General features: G+C 38.1%; 1 protein-coding gene across 1 annotated transcript in view; it reads left to right on the forward strand.

Moving 5' to 3' along the window:
- ADAMTS5 (ADAM metallopeptidase with thrombospondin type 1 motif 5) overlaps positions 1–22,353 on the forward strand; it is an 83,210-nt gene that overhangs the window by 25,160 nt on the left and 35,697 nt on the right. The window contains exon 2 of the mRNA XM_063448234.1: positions 4,529–4,661. Coding sequence (XP_063304304.1) covers positions 4,529–4,661 — 133 coding nt within the window. The remainder of the gene's footprint in view (positions 1–4,528; positions 4,662–22,353) is intronic.

Consider the following 22,353-nt stretch of genomic DNA (forward strand, 5'->3'; position numbering starts at 1 on the left):
GTTTAGTTTGGATGAGAACATCCACTATATCAAAGAGTTTTCCATACTGTGTGGGAATAAGACACTGAGATGAACTATGGCTTCGGATAATTTAAGGAGTGTGAAGCTTTGGAGGTGTGTACAGATCCTTAAGCCCTAGTTAGGGAGTGTTATACTTAGACATCTATCTGCCATTGCTTTTTATTTTGTTTTTTTTTTAAGTTGTTTTAGGAAGACAGAAGATACCTATTGATAAATTGGCAATTTTTTAACAAGGAATCTATTAATTGGCTAAGACGTGGATGATCCTTAATTAAAGGCAGTGATCCTCAAAAAAGGGGATCAATCTTTTGAAAAGGAATGTGATCCTTGGATCTGTAAAAATATCTTTGGATAAGAATTGCAGTTTTGGGAAAAGGAACGTTGTTTCTGTTTGTGATTCGAAGACAGGCTTCATTATCCAAGAATAAGAAGAATACTTAATTGACAAGTAATTATTTAGACTAAAATTATGAATGAAGAGATCCTGGATTTCTATGAAGATTAAAAAACAAAAAAACAAAAAAAGCACTCAGCAAAGACAGCTATCCGTTCAAAAAAAAAAAGTAAAACGAAAATTCAACATGGAGCAGCTGTAGCGAAGGCAGATTTTAACATGCTTACAACTTTCTGTAGGACTAGCTGTCATCAACAGATTTATCAAAAACTGTTTTACAATGTAACTTTTGTAAACAAAATGAAATCTAGATTCTTTAACTTTTAAATGTTTTAAATAGCATATGATGGTAAAGAATTCAGTTTTAGCCCAAGGAAAAGTGAAATATTAAAAACTATTCTGACCCTTTTATGTCACCACAATTTGCTGTCTAGCAATTACACCCAAAATTAATTTTTGTCTTTACTTGATGTTAAGTGTTTTTATAAGTGTTTTATAAAGATAAAGAATTCAGAGCCCATAGCTCTTACTAGAAAAATCAGTAGATACTATTTACAGGTTTTGAGAAAATCCTTATCATTTGGAGAGATGGGTGTAACAGCTAAGTGTAGATAAAACCTTGTATTTAATGAATGTTCTGTCTGCCAAGACAGGGACAAGCAAAGTCTGGATACTGCTGTGGACTCAGACTCCCCTGAGTTTCCTCTGTCTTAGGTGAACAGGATGGAACTAGTTAAATACTTCACAAAAGTAGAAATTGCTCAAGTGATGTAAAAATATATACAATATTTATATACAATATTTTTAACGGTTTGTTTGTCAGTAGACTTAAAGGATCACAAACTAGTTTTCCTGACACTATGTCATCCTTGGGGGACCCTCACCCTCAGGGTCCCCCTCCCGCTGGGCTGAAGGGGTTAAAACCCCTTCAGCCACTTACCTTAATCCAGCGCCACGCTCCCTCGGCGCTGGTGACCTCTCCTCCCCCGCCGATGTCAGCTCCCAAGTGGAGCGGAATGAGCATGCGTGGCAAGAGCCACGCGCACATTCTAACAGTCCAAAGGAAAGCATTTCTCAATGCTTTCCTTTGAATTTTCTGGATGTGAATTTCGCATCCAGCATCGCAGAAGCTCCTCTAGAGGCTGTCAGGAAGACAGCCACTAGAGGTTGGATTAACCTTGCTATGTAAACATAGCAGATTCTCTGAAACTGCTGTGTTTACATGTGAGGGTTAACACCTGAGGGACCTGGCACCCAGACCACTTCATTGAGCTGAAGTGGTCTAGGTGACTATAGTGTCCTTTTAAAGGACAACTGTCATCTCCCCCAAAAATATATATATATAATAATCCTTTCATCAAGTTTTGAAAGGAAATATATTTTTTTAAATTAATTATGAATTGAAAAAATGAGAAAAACCCATGCTTAAGTATATGACAGGATCTGTCAGCCATATGTAACCGGAATGATGTTCCAGGAGGGATAAGCCAAATGGCAAATGATTTCGGTAAACTAGAAAAATGGTCAGAGTTGTGGCAGCTGACATTTAATGTGGATAAGTGCAAGATAATGCATCTTGGATGTAAAAACACAAGGGCAGAGTACAGAATATTTGATACCCTACTAACCTCAACATCTGAGGAAAGGGATTTAGGGGTGATAATTTCTGATGACTTAAAGGTAGGCAGACAATGTAATAGAGCAGCAGGAAATGCTAGCAGAATGCTTGGTTGTATAGGGAGAGGTATTAGCAGTAGAAAGAGGGAAGTGCTCATGCCATTGTACAGAACACTGGTGAGACCTCACTTGGAGTATTGTACGCAGTACTGGAGACCGTATCTTCAGAAGGATATTGATACCTTAGAGAGAGTTCAAAGAAGGGCTACTAAACTGGTTCATGGATTGCAGGATAAAACTTACCAGGGAACGTTAAAGGATCTTAACATCTATAGCTTGGAGGAAAGACGACAGGGGGAAAGACGACAGGGGGAAAGACAGGGGGATATGATAGAAACATTTAAATACATAAAGGGAATCAACACAGTAAAGGAGGAGACTATATTTAAAAGAAGAAAAAAAAAGAGGACATTAAATTAGAGGGACAAAAGTTAAAAAATAATATCAGGAAGTATAACTTTACTGAGAGGGTAGTGGATTCATGGAATAGCCTTCCAGCTTAAGTGGTAGAGGTTAACACAGTGAAGGAGTTTAAGCATGCGTGGGATAGGCATAAGGTTATCCTAACTATAAGATAAGGCCAGGGACTAATGAAAGTATTTAGAATATTGGGCAGACTAGATGGGTCGAATGGTTCTTATCTGCCATCACATTCTATGTTTCTATGTTTCTATATACATACACCTTGGAAACCAGCAGTCTCTATGGTCTTCCCTGCTTCACTCCCTGCACAGAAACAGGGAAGACCATAGAGACTAACTGCAGGTTTTTCAACACTGTCCGACCAAATTTCCTTATATATGGCTGAATGATCTTGTTACATACTGAAAGATACATTTTTCTCTTTTTCTTTTTTTTAGCTATATTTCATTTAAAAAATCAATTTCCTTTCAAAGCTTGATGAAAGGATTAGTATATGAAAAATTGTTGAGGTGACGGTTGTGCTTTAGTGACTCTATATCTTAATCCAGCGGTACCTCGCTCTATCAGTGAATTTCAGGGGAACTGGGGCATTGTACAGTAATGGCACTATTTAACTGGAAATATTTTGAGGAAGTTGCATATAAACAAATATATTGAATCCAGTGCAGAAAACTTAAAGGGATAAACCAGTATCACAAATACAGACATGTTTTTGTCCTTTGATTGTTCCATTCGTTATATCCCACACTCCGTCTCTAGAAAATCAAGTTACTGACCTCTAACCCAGTGGCAAGACCAGCTTCTCGCCTTAGTTATGCTCTGCTACTGGACGATCATCACTAGTTATGATGTCCCAGCCAATCCAATGCTTCTTATAAAAGAAATGAGTGCCCTGCAGTTGTCCAACACCTTCTCTATGTGAAGCAATAGTTCATAGCGGGTGAGAATGGAAACCCTCCTAGCCGTCTGCTTAACACAGGGTGGTGTTACAAAGAAGGGTTTATAAAAGTGCCAATTTCTCTCGCAATTTGTACGCTAAGCAAGCTAAAGTGCTTTAGGGGTTGGCAATGTTCCTTTAATTCTGCCAGTCTATGGCATCTAATTTAATTATCCTGTTTCTGTGAAAACATGAATTTGAGAAATTATGCCATTTTTTTTTTTTTAAAACTCATTACCTCCCAATAGCCATGGGTTAGACAAGTAAAATGCATATTTCGGAAAACAAAATACACACTGTGCTGATATGACCCAGTTTTTGTGCATGCCCCTATCCTACCCCCATTCCACTTTAACCAAAGCTGTGAAAAAGGTATTTACGTTACTCCAAATAGTACTGAATTTAAAACTGAATTGCAAAGTTTAAGCTAGAGTTCGCCAACTGTGACTATAGCTAAATCAGCACATTTTTGCCCTTTTTTTGCAATTTAGTTTTCATTTTACTACATTCCACTGCGTGTGACTAAACTCCAGAAAAACGTACAATATACATGCCGTGAATTTATTCCCTGAATATTCCCTGAATGATGCATTGTAACAAAGTTACTGCCAAGTCTGAAAAAGTACGTCAAAGTGGCCAAAACGAAACAGAATTTTTTTAAGCATATGTTTGATGAATAAACACCAACATTTTGGATTTTCTAACCGTGGCTATACATTTTAAGTTTCACTGCAACTCGCACAATCACTGACCTCACAAAAAAATGCCTTTATCTATACGATGGTGTGTCTCTATTGGAATGCATGCTTTTTTAAGGGAAACGGTGTAATCCTATCCGTATGTCTTTAACTTGCTTTGAACAACAAATAGTGCTGTAAACGATGTATGTCTGTATGAAGGCAGGAAACCAAGTGTTAGTATGGACAGGTGATGTTTGCAATTTGCTCCAGTCTTGCCAAACTATCATTCAGAGTTTGAGCCAAAGGTTTGCTCTATGTAAGTGGCTGACAACATGTTATTGCTCACTGTTAGTGTAAAAAATGATTTGCATTACTTATTTTTTCCTTCTTGTACAGGATTTATGTGGGCATCATTCATGTGATACCCTGGGAATGGCAGACGTTGGAACCATATGCTCTCCTGAACGCAGCTGTGCAGTAATTGAGGATGACGGCCTACATGCAGCTTTTACTGTCGCTCACGAAATTGGTATGTCATGCTTTTTCTGTTCTCTAGCCAAATCAAACACTTTAAACAGCTGCATTAGTAACCAAAATACCCGGCAATGAATTCCAGGTTTAGGCTGTTCCGTATATTAACAAACGGATTAAACTGGTCTCATGTGGGAGTAGTGGAGCACTGTCGACTACCCCTGGCACTCTAGTTATTTGTGAGCCTAAAAGCTCACGGAAGCTCACAGCCTCATGGGAATTGTAGTTTACAAAAACTTGCAATGCCAAGGTTTAGAATGCACACAGGGGTTTAAATAAAGGCATATTCTACTTCATTAAAAGAGAGAGAGAGAGAGAGAGTGTGTGTGTGTGTGTGTGTGTGTGTGTGTTTTTTGTAAGCTGATAGCCAGCTTGCTTTATGCCTGTAGCTTGGGATATTTCAGGCACCAAACTGGAAGTACCTGGGAACTAACTGGGGAAGTGATCCAAGCAGCCAGCTATCGGGAAAGACTGTAATAGAAAGGGTAAACTTGCATCTAGAGCAGGGAAGTCCTTCCAAATGCAAGTTCAGGACCAAAGTTACTTTAGCACTATGCATTATGTATCTTTTATTTAATGAAGGTTAGGGCTAGCATTCATTTTGCATAACAGTGAATGGTGTATTATAGGAAATTAAAGAAACACTCCAAAACCAAAAAGTTTGACTTCTTACCCAATGTTTGCCATCTCTTCCTCTCCTCTTAGTAGGAGCTTCCATTAGCTCTCTTGAGCAATGTCCTTCAGTTCAGGGTCACTTTGGCTGAGAGCATCATCTGATAGCTTTCAACCAATGAGCTAAACCCTGCACTGCCAGTCCCAGCTCAGGCAGAGAGCTTCCAGAGAGGTAGCCCACTGGTCACTAGGTAAGAAATCAAACCGTTAGCAAAGGATTTAATTAATTACATTTGGGGGTTGGCACCAGACCACTCCTACCACCATAACCACTACAACATGCAATAGTTCATTTAATGCTATCAAAGGGTTCTGGAGATATTATCATAAACCACAATATCAATAATTGTATTAAACTAGATGGCTAGAAAAAAGGTATTGTTTCCTTAACCTTAGTTTTAGGGTTAGAGCTGGGGGTTAGATTTAGGCCTAAGGCTAGGGTTCCTTTAGTCTAAGGTTTGTGGTCAGGGAGTTACACTACAAGAGAGAAACTGATATTTATTATGATATGCTGGAAGATGTGTTTGGGAGAGAGAATCATCCTGTTTCTGTCTCCTCAGCTCCTTTTCAGTCATATATTTCATTTACAGGAAAAGGCATAATTAAAATGGTGGAACCTGCAAATAGCAGCGGCTGCCTTCGAGCGTAACCCCCACTAATCTCAGGATATTGGGACATGAAGGTCTCGGTTAGAGACTTGTATTGTATGGTATATGTCAAACTGTGCATTGCCGAGACTGATGCATTTATGACGTTTCCTGCTGTACCGAATTAATACAGAATTGGAAGAATGGTCTGAGCATTGAAACATATTTAAAGCAGAGATAGACAGTGTCCAGTTGTCTGGTTCTTTTAGACTACATACTCCATCATTCATTGCAATCATCATACACAGAGGAATATCCCCAAAACGAAAAATGTTTAACCTCTTAAGGACACATGACGGAAATATTCCGTCATGATTCCCTTTTATTTCTGAAGTTGTGTCCTCAAGGGGTTAATATTAGAATAATAGAGGTTTTTTTTGAAGCTTATGTAATTGTATGTTTACATTAATGAATGTATTGTGTTTATTTTGAATGTATGTTATATAAGATGTATATTTTGTGTAAGTCAACATCATAGGGCACCGAAACAAACATTATTTTCCAGCGTGAACATCATATTACTAAAAAAAGATTGAGAGAGAGAAAAAATATTATGCTGTGTTCTTGGCAGGAGAAAACAACACGAGGGAAACTGATTTGGAACTTGCCAGCTTGAGAACTACTTAGCCGCTCTTGCCAAATCAGAAGAGAGTTTGCTTTGGAATCTCAGTTCAGTAGTTCAAGCCTCTTAAAATAGCATGAGAAGAACGTGTTGTGGCTTTTTGATTTTCAAACTGATTAATCTTCTGAAGCATCCTGCAACTAATTAGAACGAATTGTTTGTCCTTATGTTGAATCAATGAAAGTTTTTGAGGGCATCCCAGAAATACAACATACTAATGATTGAGAGATTCATGTTCATAAAGGCCCGCTGAAATTTAGCTCATTTTGGGTTTTATCCTTGAAAATGCACAATATACATGGGATTTATTTGCTAAACAATGATCTGGGTGAGTTGACTACTAGCTTGCAACATTTCAGCCAAAATTGTTAAACCTGAAAAAGTATCAGCGAGTTATATTTACCATGGTTTCTACATTTTTTACACTTCAGATGTCAAATTAACAAAACATTTTGTTTTTAGTGGTAGTGATGTGTTGGCACCAAAATCCATAGCACTCATTAATCCCTTACTGCACGGGTCAGCAACCTAGGGCATGTGTGCCCTGCATGGTACTCATGGTGCTTTTGAACGGCACTTAAGGCTGCCAGAGACAAACGCGCTCTGGCCTATCAGGAGTCCCAGTGGGACTTCAGATAAACTGAGCGGTGATTGCAGGTGTTGAGGGACAATCTTTAATTTACACATTGCAAAACTTACAAGAAGTGATCTCAAATCGCTTCCTCCCAGCAGTTGTGAGCAGAATCCACTTTGTAGTAGAGCAGCCCACAGCAGCTATCGTAGTTCCTTCCCTTGACCAGTATCTGGCCAGCCCAGCCCCACTGGACCCCGAGGAAGTCACCCTCACTGCTAGATATACTCAGAGCTCTAGAAAAATCATCTTCCTCCTACAAATAATACAAACAACCCACAAACAAACGCACACAGTCCCCACAAACACAACACCACTGACAATGTAAATACACACACTCAACCCCACAAGCAGCCTTTAACATGAAATACCACAAGCAACCCCACACATACACACATACTGTAAAGACAGTTCTTAAAATCAAAAGATAAAATCTCTATGCTTTTGTTTTTGCTACAAGCTGTGTTTTTGCATACATTTTCACCAAATCAGATCACGTCATACAATTGATAGTTAATGGTTCAAGATTGTGACAAAGTGCTGTGATAGCTTCAGATAAGAAACTAAATAGAATAATGTGAGGTTATGTAACTCTGACAAAGAGATTGTTACAATACGCCTTGTTAGGAAAGGTTCGGAAACTAAATGGAAACAAAGTAAAGCAGAGCTCAGGCTGTACTCGCTGAAATATTTGTACTTACCGAAACAATAGAGAAGCATCTTATTGTTCAGCAGCACTAATTACAGAATAAAGTATACTAAATTGTATTTAACCTAGACAGGATTTTGGTTCAGATATCCCAATCCAGAGAGTGAAACAGGAATAACTGTCAAACCATTCTTGGGGAATACTCAATGGTTCCCTAAATACGATGGGTAGTGTAGATGAAGTTCGGACCCAAGCAACAATAAAGAAATGTTGGCCTGTAATGATGTTCAATATGTGAATATGGCTGTATTCAAACATCGGACTGGTATGGTCTCATTGGGCTCTCTTTGACGATGGTGTCATATCTGAAGCATACCAATACCCCAACATAACATTGCTTGGATTTTATTCTTGAAAATGTCAATATAGCTGGGGTATATATATTAAACAATGAGCAGTGTGAGTTGACAGCTTGCTTGCAACATTTCTGCCAAAATTGTTGAGCTTAAAAAAAAGCCTTAGTGAGCTAGATTTACCACAGTTTCTAATCTTAATTTAAACACTTCAGATGTCTAATTAACAAAACACCACTATTTTGTTTTTAGTGGTAATGATGTATTAGCACTAAAATCCATAGCACTCATTCATCCATTACTGTATCAATAGCTCTTGTTGATTAGGCAATAATACTTGAGGTCAACTGAGGTCAACTAAGGTCAACTGAGGTCAACTAAGACTTTCAAAGTACAGGAAAACAATGGCAGATGGCTCTGTGTCTGCCCCATGTGTTAGCAGAGGCCATTTCAGCCACACAGCCTATGATCAGTCTCTACATGCAGGCTATGAGGGGCCTATGATCAGTTGCTACATGCAGGCTATGAGGGGCCTATGATCAGTCTCTACATGCAGGCTATGAGGGGCCTATGATCAGTTGCAACATGCAGGCTATGAGGGGCCTATGATCAGTTGCTATATGCAGGCTATGAGGGGCCTATGATCAGTCTCTACATGCAGGCTATGAGGGGCCTATGATCAGTTGCAACATGCAGGCTATGAGGGGCCTATGATCAGTTGCTACATGCAGGCTATGAGGGACCTATGATCAGTTGCAACACGCAGGCTATAAGGGGCCTATGATCAGTTGCTACATGCAGGCTAGGAGGGGCCTATGATCAGTTGCTACATGCAGGCTATGAGGGGCCTATGATCAGTTGCAACATGCAGGCTATGAGGTGCCTATGATCAGTTGCTACATGCAGGCTATGAGGGGCCTATGGTCAGTTGCAACACACAGGCTATAAGGGGCCTATGATCAGTTGCAACACGCAGGCTATAAGGGGCCTATGATCAGTTGCTACATGCAGGTTATGAGGGGCCTATGATCAGTTGCTACATGCAGGCTATGAGGGGCCTATGATCAGTTGCAACACGCAGGCTATAAGGGGCCTATGATCAGTAGCTACATGCAGGCTAGGAGGGGCATATGATCAGTTGCTACATGCAGGTTATGAGTGGCCTATGATCAGTTGCTACATGCAGGCTAGGAGGGGCCTATGATCAGTTGCTACATGCAGGTTATGAGGGGCCTATGATCAGTTGCTACATGCAGGTTATGAGGGGCCTATGATCAGTTGCTACATGCAGGCAGTGTGGGGCATGATTTAGTAGTGGAACCCCAATGCCCTCCACTGGCATTATTTTCACCCTTCTGTCTGACATGCACACCTTTAGTTAGTCATTTGTGACACCATTTTATCTGTTCATCAAATAAATCTGTAGAAACGTAATATGCCTATTATCTATTATCCAATATATATTTCTTAAAAGTAGAAGCTAAAATCTCTGTGCTGTTGTTTTTGCAACAAACCATGTTTTTATCTACATATTCTCTAAATTCAGATAACGTCATACAGTTGATAATTAATGGTTCAAGATTTTAACAAAGTGCTGTGAAAGCTTCAGATAAGAAACAAAATAGAATAATGTGAGGTTATGTAACGCTAACAAAGAGATTGTTACAATACGTCTTGTTAGGAAAGGTTCTAAAGGAAATGGTAAAAATAGAGCAATATCTTACTGTTCTGTGAGCACTAATTGCAGAATAATATAGAAAAAGAAAGTATACTAAATTGTATTAACCTAAAGAGGATTTTGGGTCGGATAGCCCAATCCAGAGACTGAAAACAAAATAACTTCCAAACCATTGTTGGGGAAGACACAATGGATCCCTAAACACGATGGATAGTGTAGATGCAGCTAGAACCCCAGCAGCAATACAGAAACGTTGGCCTTTAATATTGTTTAATATGTGAATATGACTATATTCAATCACCGGACCAGTATGGTCTCATTGTCCTTTCTTTGACTATGGCGTTATATGTGAAGCATACCAATACCCTGATACAACATTGCTTGGGTTTTATTCTTTAAAAAAGGAAATATAGCTGGGGTATATATACTAAACAAGGATCTGGGTGAGCTGTAATATATGAAGTATACCAATGCCCAAATTACCTGTCAAGGAATTAAATGGAACTGTCAGCAACCAAAGTTATTACTCTACTTTTTTTTTTTTAAGCATAGTAGGAATGGTTTTCAATTTCTTTAACAAAGAATTTGTGATAGATCTTTTTTAGATTGTGTCCAATAAACATTTTAGCATTAATTTCTAAATATAATTTTACATATGCAATGATTCCCTTCAGCCGTACAAGTTGTTTGACACGTGCACATGTTCAATTAAATGTACATATACAAGGGGAGTTATACATATTCATGTGTATGTGGGCAAGGTTAGACCCAAACAGTGATCCTTTACACTGCATGGCGTTTTTTTTTTAAATAATAAAAACAGGGGGGTAGGGGCAGCGCTTCAGGTATCTGTGAAGAGAACCAGAGAAGAAATAATAGTGTAGTATTTAAAACTGTAGTGGTGATAAGTAAAGTAAAAAATGTGCACTCACACTTTCCTGGAGCTTCAATACAGCTCCAGTGTAATACCTACATAGGTAAACAAAGTAGAAGACTTGCAACACTGTCATGACAAAAGAGAGCGGAAGCTGTAAAATCGTCCGCTGTATTTGTATTTCTTTTGTTTCTTACTCTGCAGCCTTCCTGCTGTGGTCTGAGTCTCCAATATCTAATCATCAACAACAAGTGACATAACCTAGCAGTGATTGACTGGCAGCTCTCCAGGTCCTGTGGCATTGAACTGGAGAGAATAACTTACTCCAAATGGGAAGTTGCTGAATGGCTAGATCAGAGACGAGTATAATTTCCTAAAGTTCCCAGACAGGAAATTTAAGTTGAAGGTCCCAGGTTTTTTTTTTTTTTTAATGGTGGATTAGCATTTGTAGCATCTGCCTGTGTTTGTTTTGCAAGAGAGCAAAATCATTGAACTACGAAGGATTGTGCATGGTATTGTATTTCAGGGTTTAAACCTGGAAAATAAATGTGATACAGTTATCACAATCAAAAAAAATAAACAAAAAAAAAAAATTATGAGCAAAGAATAGTGTTTTGATGGATATTGAAATAATAAATGATCTTCCTGTTGTAGTCCATTGGTGTATGTATGTATCCGAAAATTGATTTCTACTATCGGAGAGTTTTCTGTTCTACCCAATGCTTCTATAGCTATTGACAGCCTAGCTGGACACAATTATGTTACAGAGTATCAGTTAAAGATAATTGTGAATATATATGTGGGAGTTTGAGGATGATGATTGGTAAATCGAGACCTAGATTTGTTAATAGATGCACTTGTGCTTGTTGTTGTCTCTTAGAGTTTGGAAGTGGCTAGCCACAGCATCATTAGACAGATGGATTTTTAAAGAATATATGGAACTCTAAAGGTGGAGAGAGTCTCGTAGAGGGAGAGGGATGTTTATATTAGCATTAATCAACAAATGCAGAATTGTTAAAACATTACAAAAAATCAGATCATGAAAAAATAAAACCACTGTAAGATCCTTGCTTTGAGTTTATATATCATCTAGTCATATTGCATTTTTATATTCTTAAACATCAAATAGAGGTTTCAACGTCCATCTGAAGAACATGGGGGGGGGGGAGTCTTATTGTAGCTTAATTGATGTAAATTGTCCTTGTAATATCAGATATGATGAAATGAAAAATACTGGAGACTTGTAAAGGTTACATTGGTTCATCTTCAGTTCTAAACATGATTATGCAGTTTATCTTTTAGGTACAAAAAGGGGAAAACATCCCTCCCAGCCCCAAATATTTTTCTTAACCCCTTAAGGACACATGACATGTGTGACATGTCATGATTCCCTTTTATTCCAGAAGGTTGGTCCTTAAGGGGTTAATGCAGTTCCTTGTGAACTCTCCTGATTTGAGATGTGACATGCAGTGTGACCAGGCATATTGATTGTCTTCATTTTTAAGATGCTGCTCTTAGACGAGAGGATCTAGTTACAAACATCTCACAGACAGCTTGACTTCCTCTGCTCTGCATATATTAGGATAGCATATCTTTTGACAGCTGCTGCTGCTGTGAAATTAGCTAATCTCAGCAATTTCATGTGACACAGTTAAATGAAAGGTTGTTATTTTTTTTTTAATATGCGCTCTGCCTGCATACCGTCCAATATTTTCTACTGTTCTCTGGTTAACATCTATAGTGGTATAATAATACTCATTTTACCCAACCAATGCCTTGGAGTTTTATTCAAACCAAGGCTGCTTTTATCTAATATCTACGAACTGGTGGTAAAAATGTAATTAAAGGGTCTATGTCCTCTTTGACTCTATACGTATCAGAGCCCCCTAACGTCTTTGGAAATTACACTAAATTAGATCATAAAACATTGAAACATCATCTTCAACGAAATACGGGCATGATCTATCAGTCAAAACAGCTTCATTAAGCTAAAGTTGTTTTGATGCTTGTAGTCTCCCTTTATTATTATTATTATTATTATTATTATTATCGACATTTATATAGCACCAGCATATTCCGTAGCACTTTACAATATTATGAAAGGGGGAGATTTAACAATAAATGAGACAATTACAAAAACTTACAGGAACAATAGGTTGAAGAGGGCCCTGCTTACAGTCTATAGGAGGTGGGGTATAAAACCCAACAGAAAAGGAGGTAGCAATCAAACAAGGTGAAGTGAAGCAGAGCTGGAGGAGAGAGTAGAGTGCTGCCCTATAGGAGAGAACAAGGGACAGGTACGTGAGGTAGAGGTTACTCTGGGAGGCAATAAGCTTTCCTAAATAGATGGGTTTTGAGGCACTTTTTAAATGATTGAAGACGAGGGGAGAGTCTGGTAGTCGTAGGCAGGCTATTCCAAAGGAAAGGAGTCACCCGCGAGAAGTCCTGCAAGCGGGAGTTGGCTGTACGGGTGCGAGCAGCAGACAGGAGAAGGTCATGGGCAGGGCGGAGAGACCGAGAAGGGGCATACCTGCAGATCAGTGAAGAAATATAGGAGGAGCTAGAATTGCTCAGTGCTTTATAAGTGTGGATTAGTATGTTGAATTGACTCCTATAGGATACAGGAAGCCAATGTAAGGACTGACAGAGGGGAGAGGTGCGAGAGGAGGGACAGGAGAGGAAAATCAGTCTAGCTGCAGCAATCATTACAGACTGTAGTGGGGCAATGTGACTTGTGGGAAGACCTATTAGGAGAGAGTTCCAATAATCCATGCAAGAGATTACTAGAGCATGGACAAGCTCCTTAGTAGCATCTTGTGTAACAAAGGGTCGGTTGTGGGCTATGTTTTTAAGGTAGAATCTACAGGATTTGGTAACAGATTGGATGTGAGGCTCAAATATGAGGCTAGAATCAAGTATAACATCAAGACAGCGTGCTTGCAAGGATGGACTGATGTCACTTAAAGAGAGAACAAAAGAGGGGGATCAGTATTAGGCGGAGGAAAGACAAGGAGTTCCGTTTTAGAGAGATTGGGTTTCAAAAAGCAGGAGGACATCCAATCAGAGATGGAAGAAAGGCAAGCAGTGACACATTGCAGGATGGCAGGGGAGAGGTCCGAGGAGGAGAGGTATATCTGAGTGTCATCAGCGTACAGGTGGTATTGGAATCCAAATGAGGTAATACGTTTGACAAGAGAGGCAGTATAAAGAAAAAAATAGTAGGGGACCAAGTACAAACAGATTAAATAACATATATTTACCAGAGAAAGCGCGCTAAACTGATCTGTAAATAGAGAATAACAACATATAGTGCAGACTATCTGGACAAAGTCCAAAATATGTGGAAAAGGGGGATGTAGGGAAAAAAACTCACATTTACCAGAGCCCTATCACCCCAGGCTCTGGGTTTGCAATGCTCCACTTGAGAGGGAAAATTCCCACACTGATTAGGCTCCAAGCTCACTGGATACCGATAAAGCTGTGCAATATAGGACAGAGAGAGGCAGGACCTCCAATTGAATAGTATCAAAGACAATTTATTAAAAGTAAATGGTTAAAAACTCTTACTTTGCGAGTGGTGGGTTATGCTAACATAGCTACCCACATAAAAGCATGTAAACAGCAGATATGAAATCACTTCCTGGTTTCGTCCGTCCCGATCACGTGATCACTTCCGGGTCCGCCTCTCTCGTGACGTATGTGTGACGCGTTTCGCCCGCCTCCACAGGCTTCCTCTGACAACGTCATTGGTGTCCAGCCCTGTCTTTTAAGTGTCTTGCTCCTCCCCTTCTGTTGTTTCATTGGTCCGGGGGCGTGGTTTCCTCGGAAAGGCTGGTATTATGCATCTAATAGATTTTAAATCTCTAGTCCAGCATACTTATATGTATATAATTTTCAAACAGGTAACCCACGTTACAGGGCTAGTATCCAACCTATTATTGCACATAACTACTCATACAGAATGTTATATATAAATCATGTTGAGACTACATTGATACAAAGAATATGTAATAAAAATAGATAATAAAAAACTTATATCATAAAATATAAGATCAATGCAGTATAATATATAGCTTATGTGGGCAGAACCTCACCTAGAGATCCAAGTGTAGGAAGCTGGATGATAATTGTAAGGAATGCTTAAATAGTAAAAAGATCTATATTACTATATTACATAATTTAAAGGGATATTCATTCCAAATTATCACGCATTATTGTTACGTACCGATATATGACTCATTGTAATATAAGGATCTGTAGTTATCCATCCCAAGAGAGTAATGGATACCAGCTCTAATCACTTTAGATCTATAGGAGAAGTTCTGCTAACTTGGAGAAAAAGTTTTCTGCATAGATGCAGTCACACTATATTATATCTTTTCAAATCATATTCATACTAGAGGAGTGCTATAGATATGGCAAAAAATGTATACATTTAAAAGGAATTCATCCCATTTCAAAACCTATTATCAAGAGGTATATATTAAGCACACATCTAACTGGCATGCAAGTATTGGCAGCTTCTCCTCTAGAGAAAAAGGAAAAAGATGTTAAACATCATAACAAAAGTACATAACAGGCTTTGCGATTTAATTATCCATTAGAGGAAATGGCAGACCTCAAAATCCCCATTTAAACCTCTAGGGAATAACGACTTCAACTTAAAAACCCACCTCATCTCTTGTTTTGCTAGTTTATTGTCCAAATTCTCCCCCCTCCAATTTCTATTAACCCTTTCAATACCGATAAACTGGAGTTTGGTCGCGTCTCCTTGATGCTTGTGTATGAAGTGCGAAGACAAAGGGTGCTCTTTGAAGCCCCTTTTAATATTACGTAGGTGTTCCTCAATGCGGATATGTATCTGTCTAGTGGTTTTCCCCACATAGTGCATGTTACATGGACATGTGAGGACATAGACACAATTAGTGGTATGACACGTTATCAACTGTTTGATTTGGTATATCTGTTTTGTGTTTCCCCCTCTTAATTCTTTTTTCACACTTTTCGGTGCTCCTGTGGTCCTGCAGGCTAGACAGTATCCGCATTGAAAGAAACCCACGCCTTGATCCAAAAAGGTTTTGGTACGATTACCCTGTTTAAAGCTACTTCTCACGAGATGATTTTTAATACTGGGTGTCCCTCTATAGATGATCCTAGGTTTTTTGGGGACTATTTGATCCAGAAGAGGGTCCTCCTGTAGAATAAACCAATACTTATTTACAATTCTCTTCAGTTCTTTATTTTTCCCTGAATAATCGAAAATAAGCGGGACCTCATTAGTCTTATTCTCTCCCCCTTTGGTTTGCTTTTTATCATTCTTTAGAAGATCGTCCCTACTTACAATGCTTGTTTCCTTATATGCCTTGTCCAATATTGCTTTTGGATAGTTCTTGACTGTAAAGTCATTCATAAGCTTATGCACCTGGGTTTCATAAGAGTCTGTACTGGTACAGTTTCTCTTAATCCTCATCATTTGTCCTTTGGGGATGTTATCCAACCAGGGACCATAGTGGCAGCTGTCGTAAAAAATAAAACTATTTACATCTACCTTCTTAAAGAAGGTTTCAGTGCAGATCTTGGTATTAGAAATAAAAATTCGTAGGTCCAAAAAATTGACCTGGCTGTCACTATGGTCCATGGTCAGTCTAACACCCCAAGAGTTTGAATTTAAGTATGAAAAGAATGCAGTAAGCTCCTCCCTAGAGCCTCTCCAAATCCAAAACAGATCGTCGATGTAACGGCGATAGGTGACCAGATTCTGCACCCAGCTATGTCCCGCATAAACGAAGGACTCCTCCCAATGGGACATGAATAAATTTGCATAGCTGGGTGCGAACCTGGTCCCCATCGCCGTCCCAAGGATCTGCAAATAAAACGAATCTATATGGTGAAAATAGTTGTTAGTCAATATGAGATGGATGCCCTCTAAAATGAAGGCTTGATGGTTAGAGGATAAATTGGAGGTGGACAGAAAATGTTTGACGGCCTCAATGCCTTTCTGATGTGGAATGATCGAGTAGAGGGATGAGACATCCGCTGTAACCAGAATATCCCCATCCCTCCACTCTACCTCCCCCAACAGTCGGAGGATCTGACTGGTGTCCCTCAAGTAAGCCTTGGTCTCTTTAACTATAGGCTGCAAGCATAGGTCGATATATTCCGACAAGGGGGCTGACACTGAACCTATGCCCGAAATGATGGGTCTTCCTGGTGGGTTGGTTTCATGTTTGTGGATTTTAGGGAGGAAGTAATACACAGGTATCCTCGGGTGCAAGACCGCCAGATATTCATACTCCGTTTTTGATATGACCTCCATCATTAGGCCCCTCCCTAAAAATTCCAAAAATATCTCTTTCTTCTCATTAGTTGGGTCACCTTTCAATTTGGTGTATGTGACCCCGTCATTCAGTTGCCTTAATGATTCTTCTATGTAGTACTCCCTATCCATTATTACTATGCCACCCCCCTTGTCGGCAGGTTTGATAACGACCTCTGTGTTATCACGCAGTACAAAGCCTTGGGGAGCTCCAACAGAGCCAGGATGAAGAAAGGAGACACTTAATGAGCATTGGGAGAGATAGGAGGAAAACCAAGAGAGAACAGTGTCACAGAGACTGAGTGATTGAAGAGTTTGGAGAAGGAGAACATGGTCAACTGTGTCAAAGGCAGCAGAGAGGTCAAGAAGACCAAAAATATTCAAGTTTATAACAGGGATTAACACAGAGCCAAGGTGGATGTACTTAATTCCAGGAAATATGTAAATACAGTAGTGTTGATTTCTACATGTAATTTAATATCTCAGACCTCACAAAAACACATTTGCTCAATATAGAGAACAGATAAATAATACATAATATAAATAAATTTTTATATCCAAGTCTGCATAGTAACAGTTCCCCCTCCCCCTCCCCCATACATATCAAAAAGGCAAAACAAATAGACAATTTTCTTGACTTCTAACAATCATATATCATCCATTCTCTTTAAAGCAGGTTTTACAGCGAAGTCCCCTTCTGGTTGTATGCACTGGCCATGTTCCTGACTGTCTTTTGGATAAAATTGCCCTCAATTCATCAACATCTGGATGGTGTCAGCTGCCCAGCCTATTCACAGATATAGATAATTGAGATTATGTATATAATAGATAGGCCAGCACTGGGTTTATTTTGTTGCGTGAATTTGGCAGGAGTCGAATCGTTGTGCAGATGGCGGTATTATTACTTTGATGATAGCCTGTATAAAAATATTATAGTTGCAGTAATTGTGCACAGGATGTTTAAGGATAGCTAAGGAAATAAAAATCTAAACAATTTGCTGAAAGTATTTTAAGGTCATGTTTGGCTTTGCATGTTAGCAAAAGATACAATGGCCTTGCTGAGTAGTCAGTTTAGAAGGGGTCAGCAAAAATCAGACTTTGTTAAAAGGAGAACAATAGGGGAAAAAATGATAGATGTTAAATGCATAAAACCACAAGTAAGAACGTTTTCACTAATTTCAGCATTAGTGTGAAAAATACATTAATCAAAGCAGGGGACTGCAATCATTCTAAATGTTTTCAAATATTGTTGTTTTGAATTTCAGAAACATTGGCTTAACAATTCCAATACTTACAGTAAATCTTTTATTATTATTTTTTTTTAAACGGATGTATTTCTCTATATTTCTGCTGTTTCACCTCAAAAGCCATACTCTACTAGGGTTTTCAGATTTATATCAATATGTAACTTGGCATTGTCCAATTAGCCTTGTAACTTGTAACTATGTATACAAAACAAAAATATATGTACACACAACTTGCTTTAAAGCAGAAAATCTTGATTAAATTGAATGTGGCAGTTAGTGTTTCAGTCTCTAGTAAAACCATTGTCCGCAGATTACATAATCATAGAAAACGTGCATATACACAAAACGTAAATTTAGCATCATTTAGATAAACTGAATATAATGCTGTTTTTTGAATCATTTACATGTGGATGGCTGGGGTTGTGGGTGGTTAGATGGATGGGTGTATGTATGTAGAATTCTGGGGTACTCAAATGTAGAAATATATGCTATAAATGGGAATTACAGGTGACCAATATATTGGTTCTCTTATATAAAACCTTTATCTAGACACGTCCCATACCAAAAACATTGGTGGACTGTGATCCACAGTTACAAATTCTGTTCATAAAAATTTGTAAATGCTTCAGAATCCTTATTCATCCACATATTGCCATCTCCAGTTTAGAACACAGTCTACCTCTATAACCTATGTAACATAATTCATGGTGTGAGCACAGCCAACACACTCAAACACATGATAGGTTTTAATTAAAGGCCAATAGAGGTCCCATGCTCTCATCTCAGTCAGGACCAATAACTACCAATGAATGTCTTGATTAATAACATCATTGGCTCAACAGAGGGCAACTTAAAGGCCTACACCACTGCTTTTTATAAACTACCTCCCGCTGATCATAAATAGACCATAATAAGGAGTTACTGAGTTTTCTAAACGATCCTCTACATCACTAAGTAAGTGGATTAGTGGATATTTTTTATCAATGGAAATGTTTATATTAAAAAATAGGAAGCTTTATTGTTTTATATGGAAAACATTTAGCACTTTTGGAAAACCTCACTGGTGTTCTTGAAGGGTTAATTTAAAAAAAAAAAATAAAGCCACTATAAATATGATTTGAAGTTGAGTGTCTAAATAAGTAAATATTTAACTGGAGAGGTAGTAAATACATAGGTCATCATTCTACTTCAGACCAATCTTAAGAACAATCAAGATACATATGATAACAAATTATGAGTATAGTGGGTGAGCCAATTGGTACAGGGACACATCACAGATTTTCATTTTTAAATATAACTTAGTGCTAATACGTGAATTCACTTGGTAACCCCTTCATATGACGGATGACGTACCAGGACTGTCATAAAGGGGATTATTGGGGATTAGTTAGAGAATTCCTAAAACGGTAGTTACGTTTCTCCCTCGGGGTGCTGGGCAGTTGTATACTTTACATAAGAAATGAATAAATAAGCATAACTTTGACTCTTACTATAACATATTAACAGTTAATCGTGCAAAACGGTAGTGACTATAACAGCTATAACCATCACGTGCTCCTGTTTAAAAAATATATTTTGAGAAGAAAAATAACTAGGATTTTGGCTCTGCAAATGAAGGAACATTACATTTGAACTTTTTATTATAATCCTACTTGATGCGTTGCTGTTTTTTTTAAGATGTTTTATTATATTAAAGCACTTGGCCTTTCCACCGCCTACTCTTGTGTGGCTGGTAAAGTAAGTGAAAAACATAAGTTAAATGATCTAAAATCAAAGCAAAATGTTCAGCCAAAAAATAAGGAAGTGTTTCAGACACAACACTATCTCCGCTTTCCTTTGCTGTGGTTTGGGTTTTTTCTTTACTTCTTCGTTGATTTATGGAAACACGTACCCCAATGAATGATGGATTAAACAAGGCTTTGTTTTGAAAGCTGTAAAGTACCTCGATACAAATTAACATCTAAGTAATTCCACCGTGAAAGGTTACTGGCGTAGTCATTTTACATCACGTGGGGATAAGATTGAAAGTTCTTTGATGTAGTATTTTCTAAGGATTATTATTAGTGCAAATTGCATGATACTGTGGTCATTCTAACATAAGCACCAATTTCTGTTGATCAACATCTGGTGTAACCTGTAATAAATTGTATGACAAGGCTTGGTAGCTGCTCACAGAAATTGTAGTTAACGTGCTGCAACATATTATTGTTGTTATGGTTACTAATTTAGTAATATTGCATAAATAGAGAGAGAGAGAGATTGTAGTTTTTATTTTTTATTAGACTAATAGAATTTTGGAATAACAGGCTTTTGAGAGAACCTCCCTTTCTTAAGTCTAAAGCATTTCTGAGCAAAGAAACGACACATAGAATTTAAAGTTGAGTTGTGATACTAGGGTTAAAGCGATATGAGTGCAAATAGGGCACAGGTCTGATTGAAAATAGACTCCATTCTCACAGAGGGTCGTAAATATCTTGTGTGAGCATTCCAGAGTGAGGGGGGAGAGAAAGGGAAACACAAACAAACAGTGCAAGAGGTGGTACTAGAAGGGGGAGAGTTAAAATAAAGTAATTACACAGATTAAGAATGCATAAATCCACATCCAAGAATCCAGAATATGCATGAAAGCCTATATACAAGATGCACATACATATACATATATATGCATAGAATAATCATACTAATAATAATAATAATAATAATAATAATAATAATACATATACACATATAGATGCACATATCAATAGACACAAATACATACACATAATACATATAAATACACTCAAATTCACAAATATATATATATATATATATATGCATGCACATTTATACATACATCCATACTCAAGCACCAACACATACACCTACACATGTACAAATGTTCAATCACATAAATAAGCCTGCATATATGCATATGTACACATGCATATATAACAAAAAACTGTCTGCCATTTAATTGCTGGGTGGTTTTCCCAATGTAGCACCCTAGGTGTTATGTGCTGCATTGAATCATGTTTATCACATTGCTGGATGAGCAGGAGTAGGATGCTTCAATAGTCTTTGGTGTGTAGCCTTTCTATCTCATAGATTTGGAGAGTACATTTAGATGTGAATTACGGTCATTAGGATCTGAGCATATTTAATGGTACCCAGTTGCTTGGCTTTGGCTGATGCCCTCTTTTGTATGGGAGGGGCGGAAGCTGGAGCTGTGAAGGTAACTGCACCTGTCTGCGGGTTTTCTGTAAACCGAGGTGTGAATTGTGCCATTGTTACATGTCACAGTGGTGTCCAGAAAATTCACAGATCTAGTGGAATATTCCATTTTTAGTTTGATTGATGGATGGAACGTGTTAAAAGAATCATGAAACCATATCAGTTTTTCTTTGCTTTAAGTCCAAATTATGAAGATATCATCGATATAGCGATACTATTTGTATGGTTTGGTGTGCTGTATTTCTAGGAATCGCTGTTCCAGATCTGCCATAAACAGATTAGCATATTGGGGTGCCATCACAGTGCCTATGGCAGTGCCCATGGTTTGTAGGTAGACCTAGTCATTGAAAAATAAATCATTTTGTGTTGCGGATGGATAGTGCCAGTTGTGTGATAATTCATTGAGATGTAGTGGTCTGCTTGACCATAGTGACCCTTTAAGTGGATGTATATATTAACTCATGAATGGGGTTAATTCATACAGCATTAATGATGGTCCCTTTAATCTAAATGTTTAATTCTTACAATTTATATGTGTTGTGTGGAATTTAATAAAGGTTCATTCACAGGTTAGTATATATTATTTTTACCTTTCTTGTAATACACCTAAAACCTAGAGATATTTATGTTTCTGAATTCCCCGTAGTAAACCCGTACAATGTGTTCAAATCAACAATCATTTCTTATTTTCCAAGTATGAATTAATAAAAATTCTAAAACTGTCAAACTATTGTTAAATAAAAAAGAATCTAGGAGGTGAATATGTATCACGGGTTAAATTCAGGGTT

Source organism: Pelobates fuscus, chromosome 1 (genome assembly GCF_036172605.1).
Source record: "Pelobates fuscus isolate aPelFus1 chromosome 1, aPelFus1.pri, whole genome shotgun sequence".
In the NCBI taxonomy this organism is placed as follows: domain Eukaryota; kingdom Metazoa; phylum Chordata; class Amphibia; order Anura; family Pelobatidae; genus Pelobates; species Pelobates fuscus.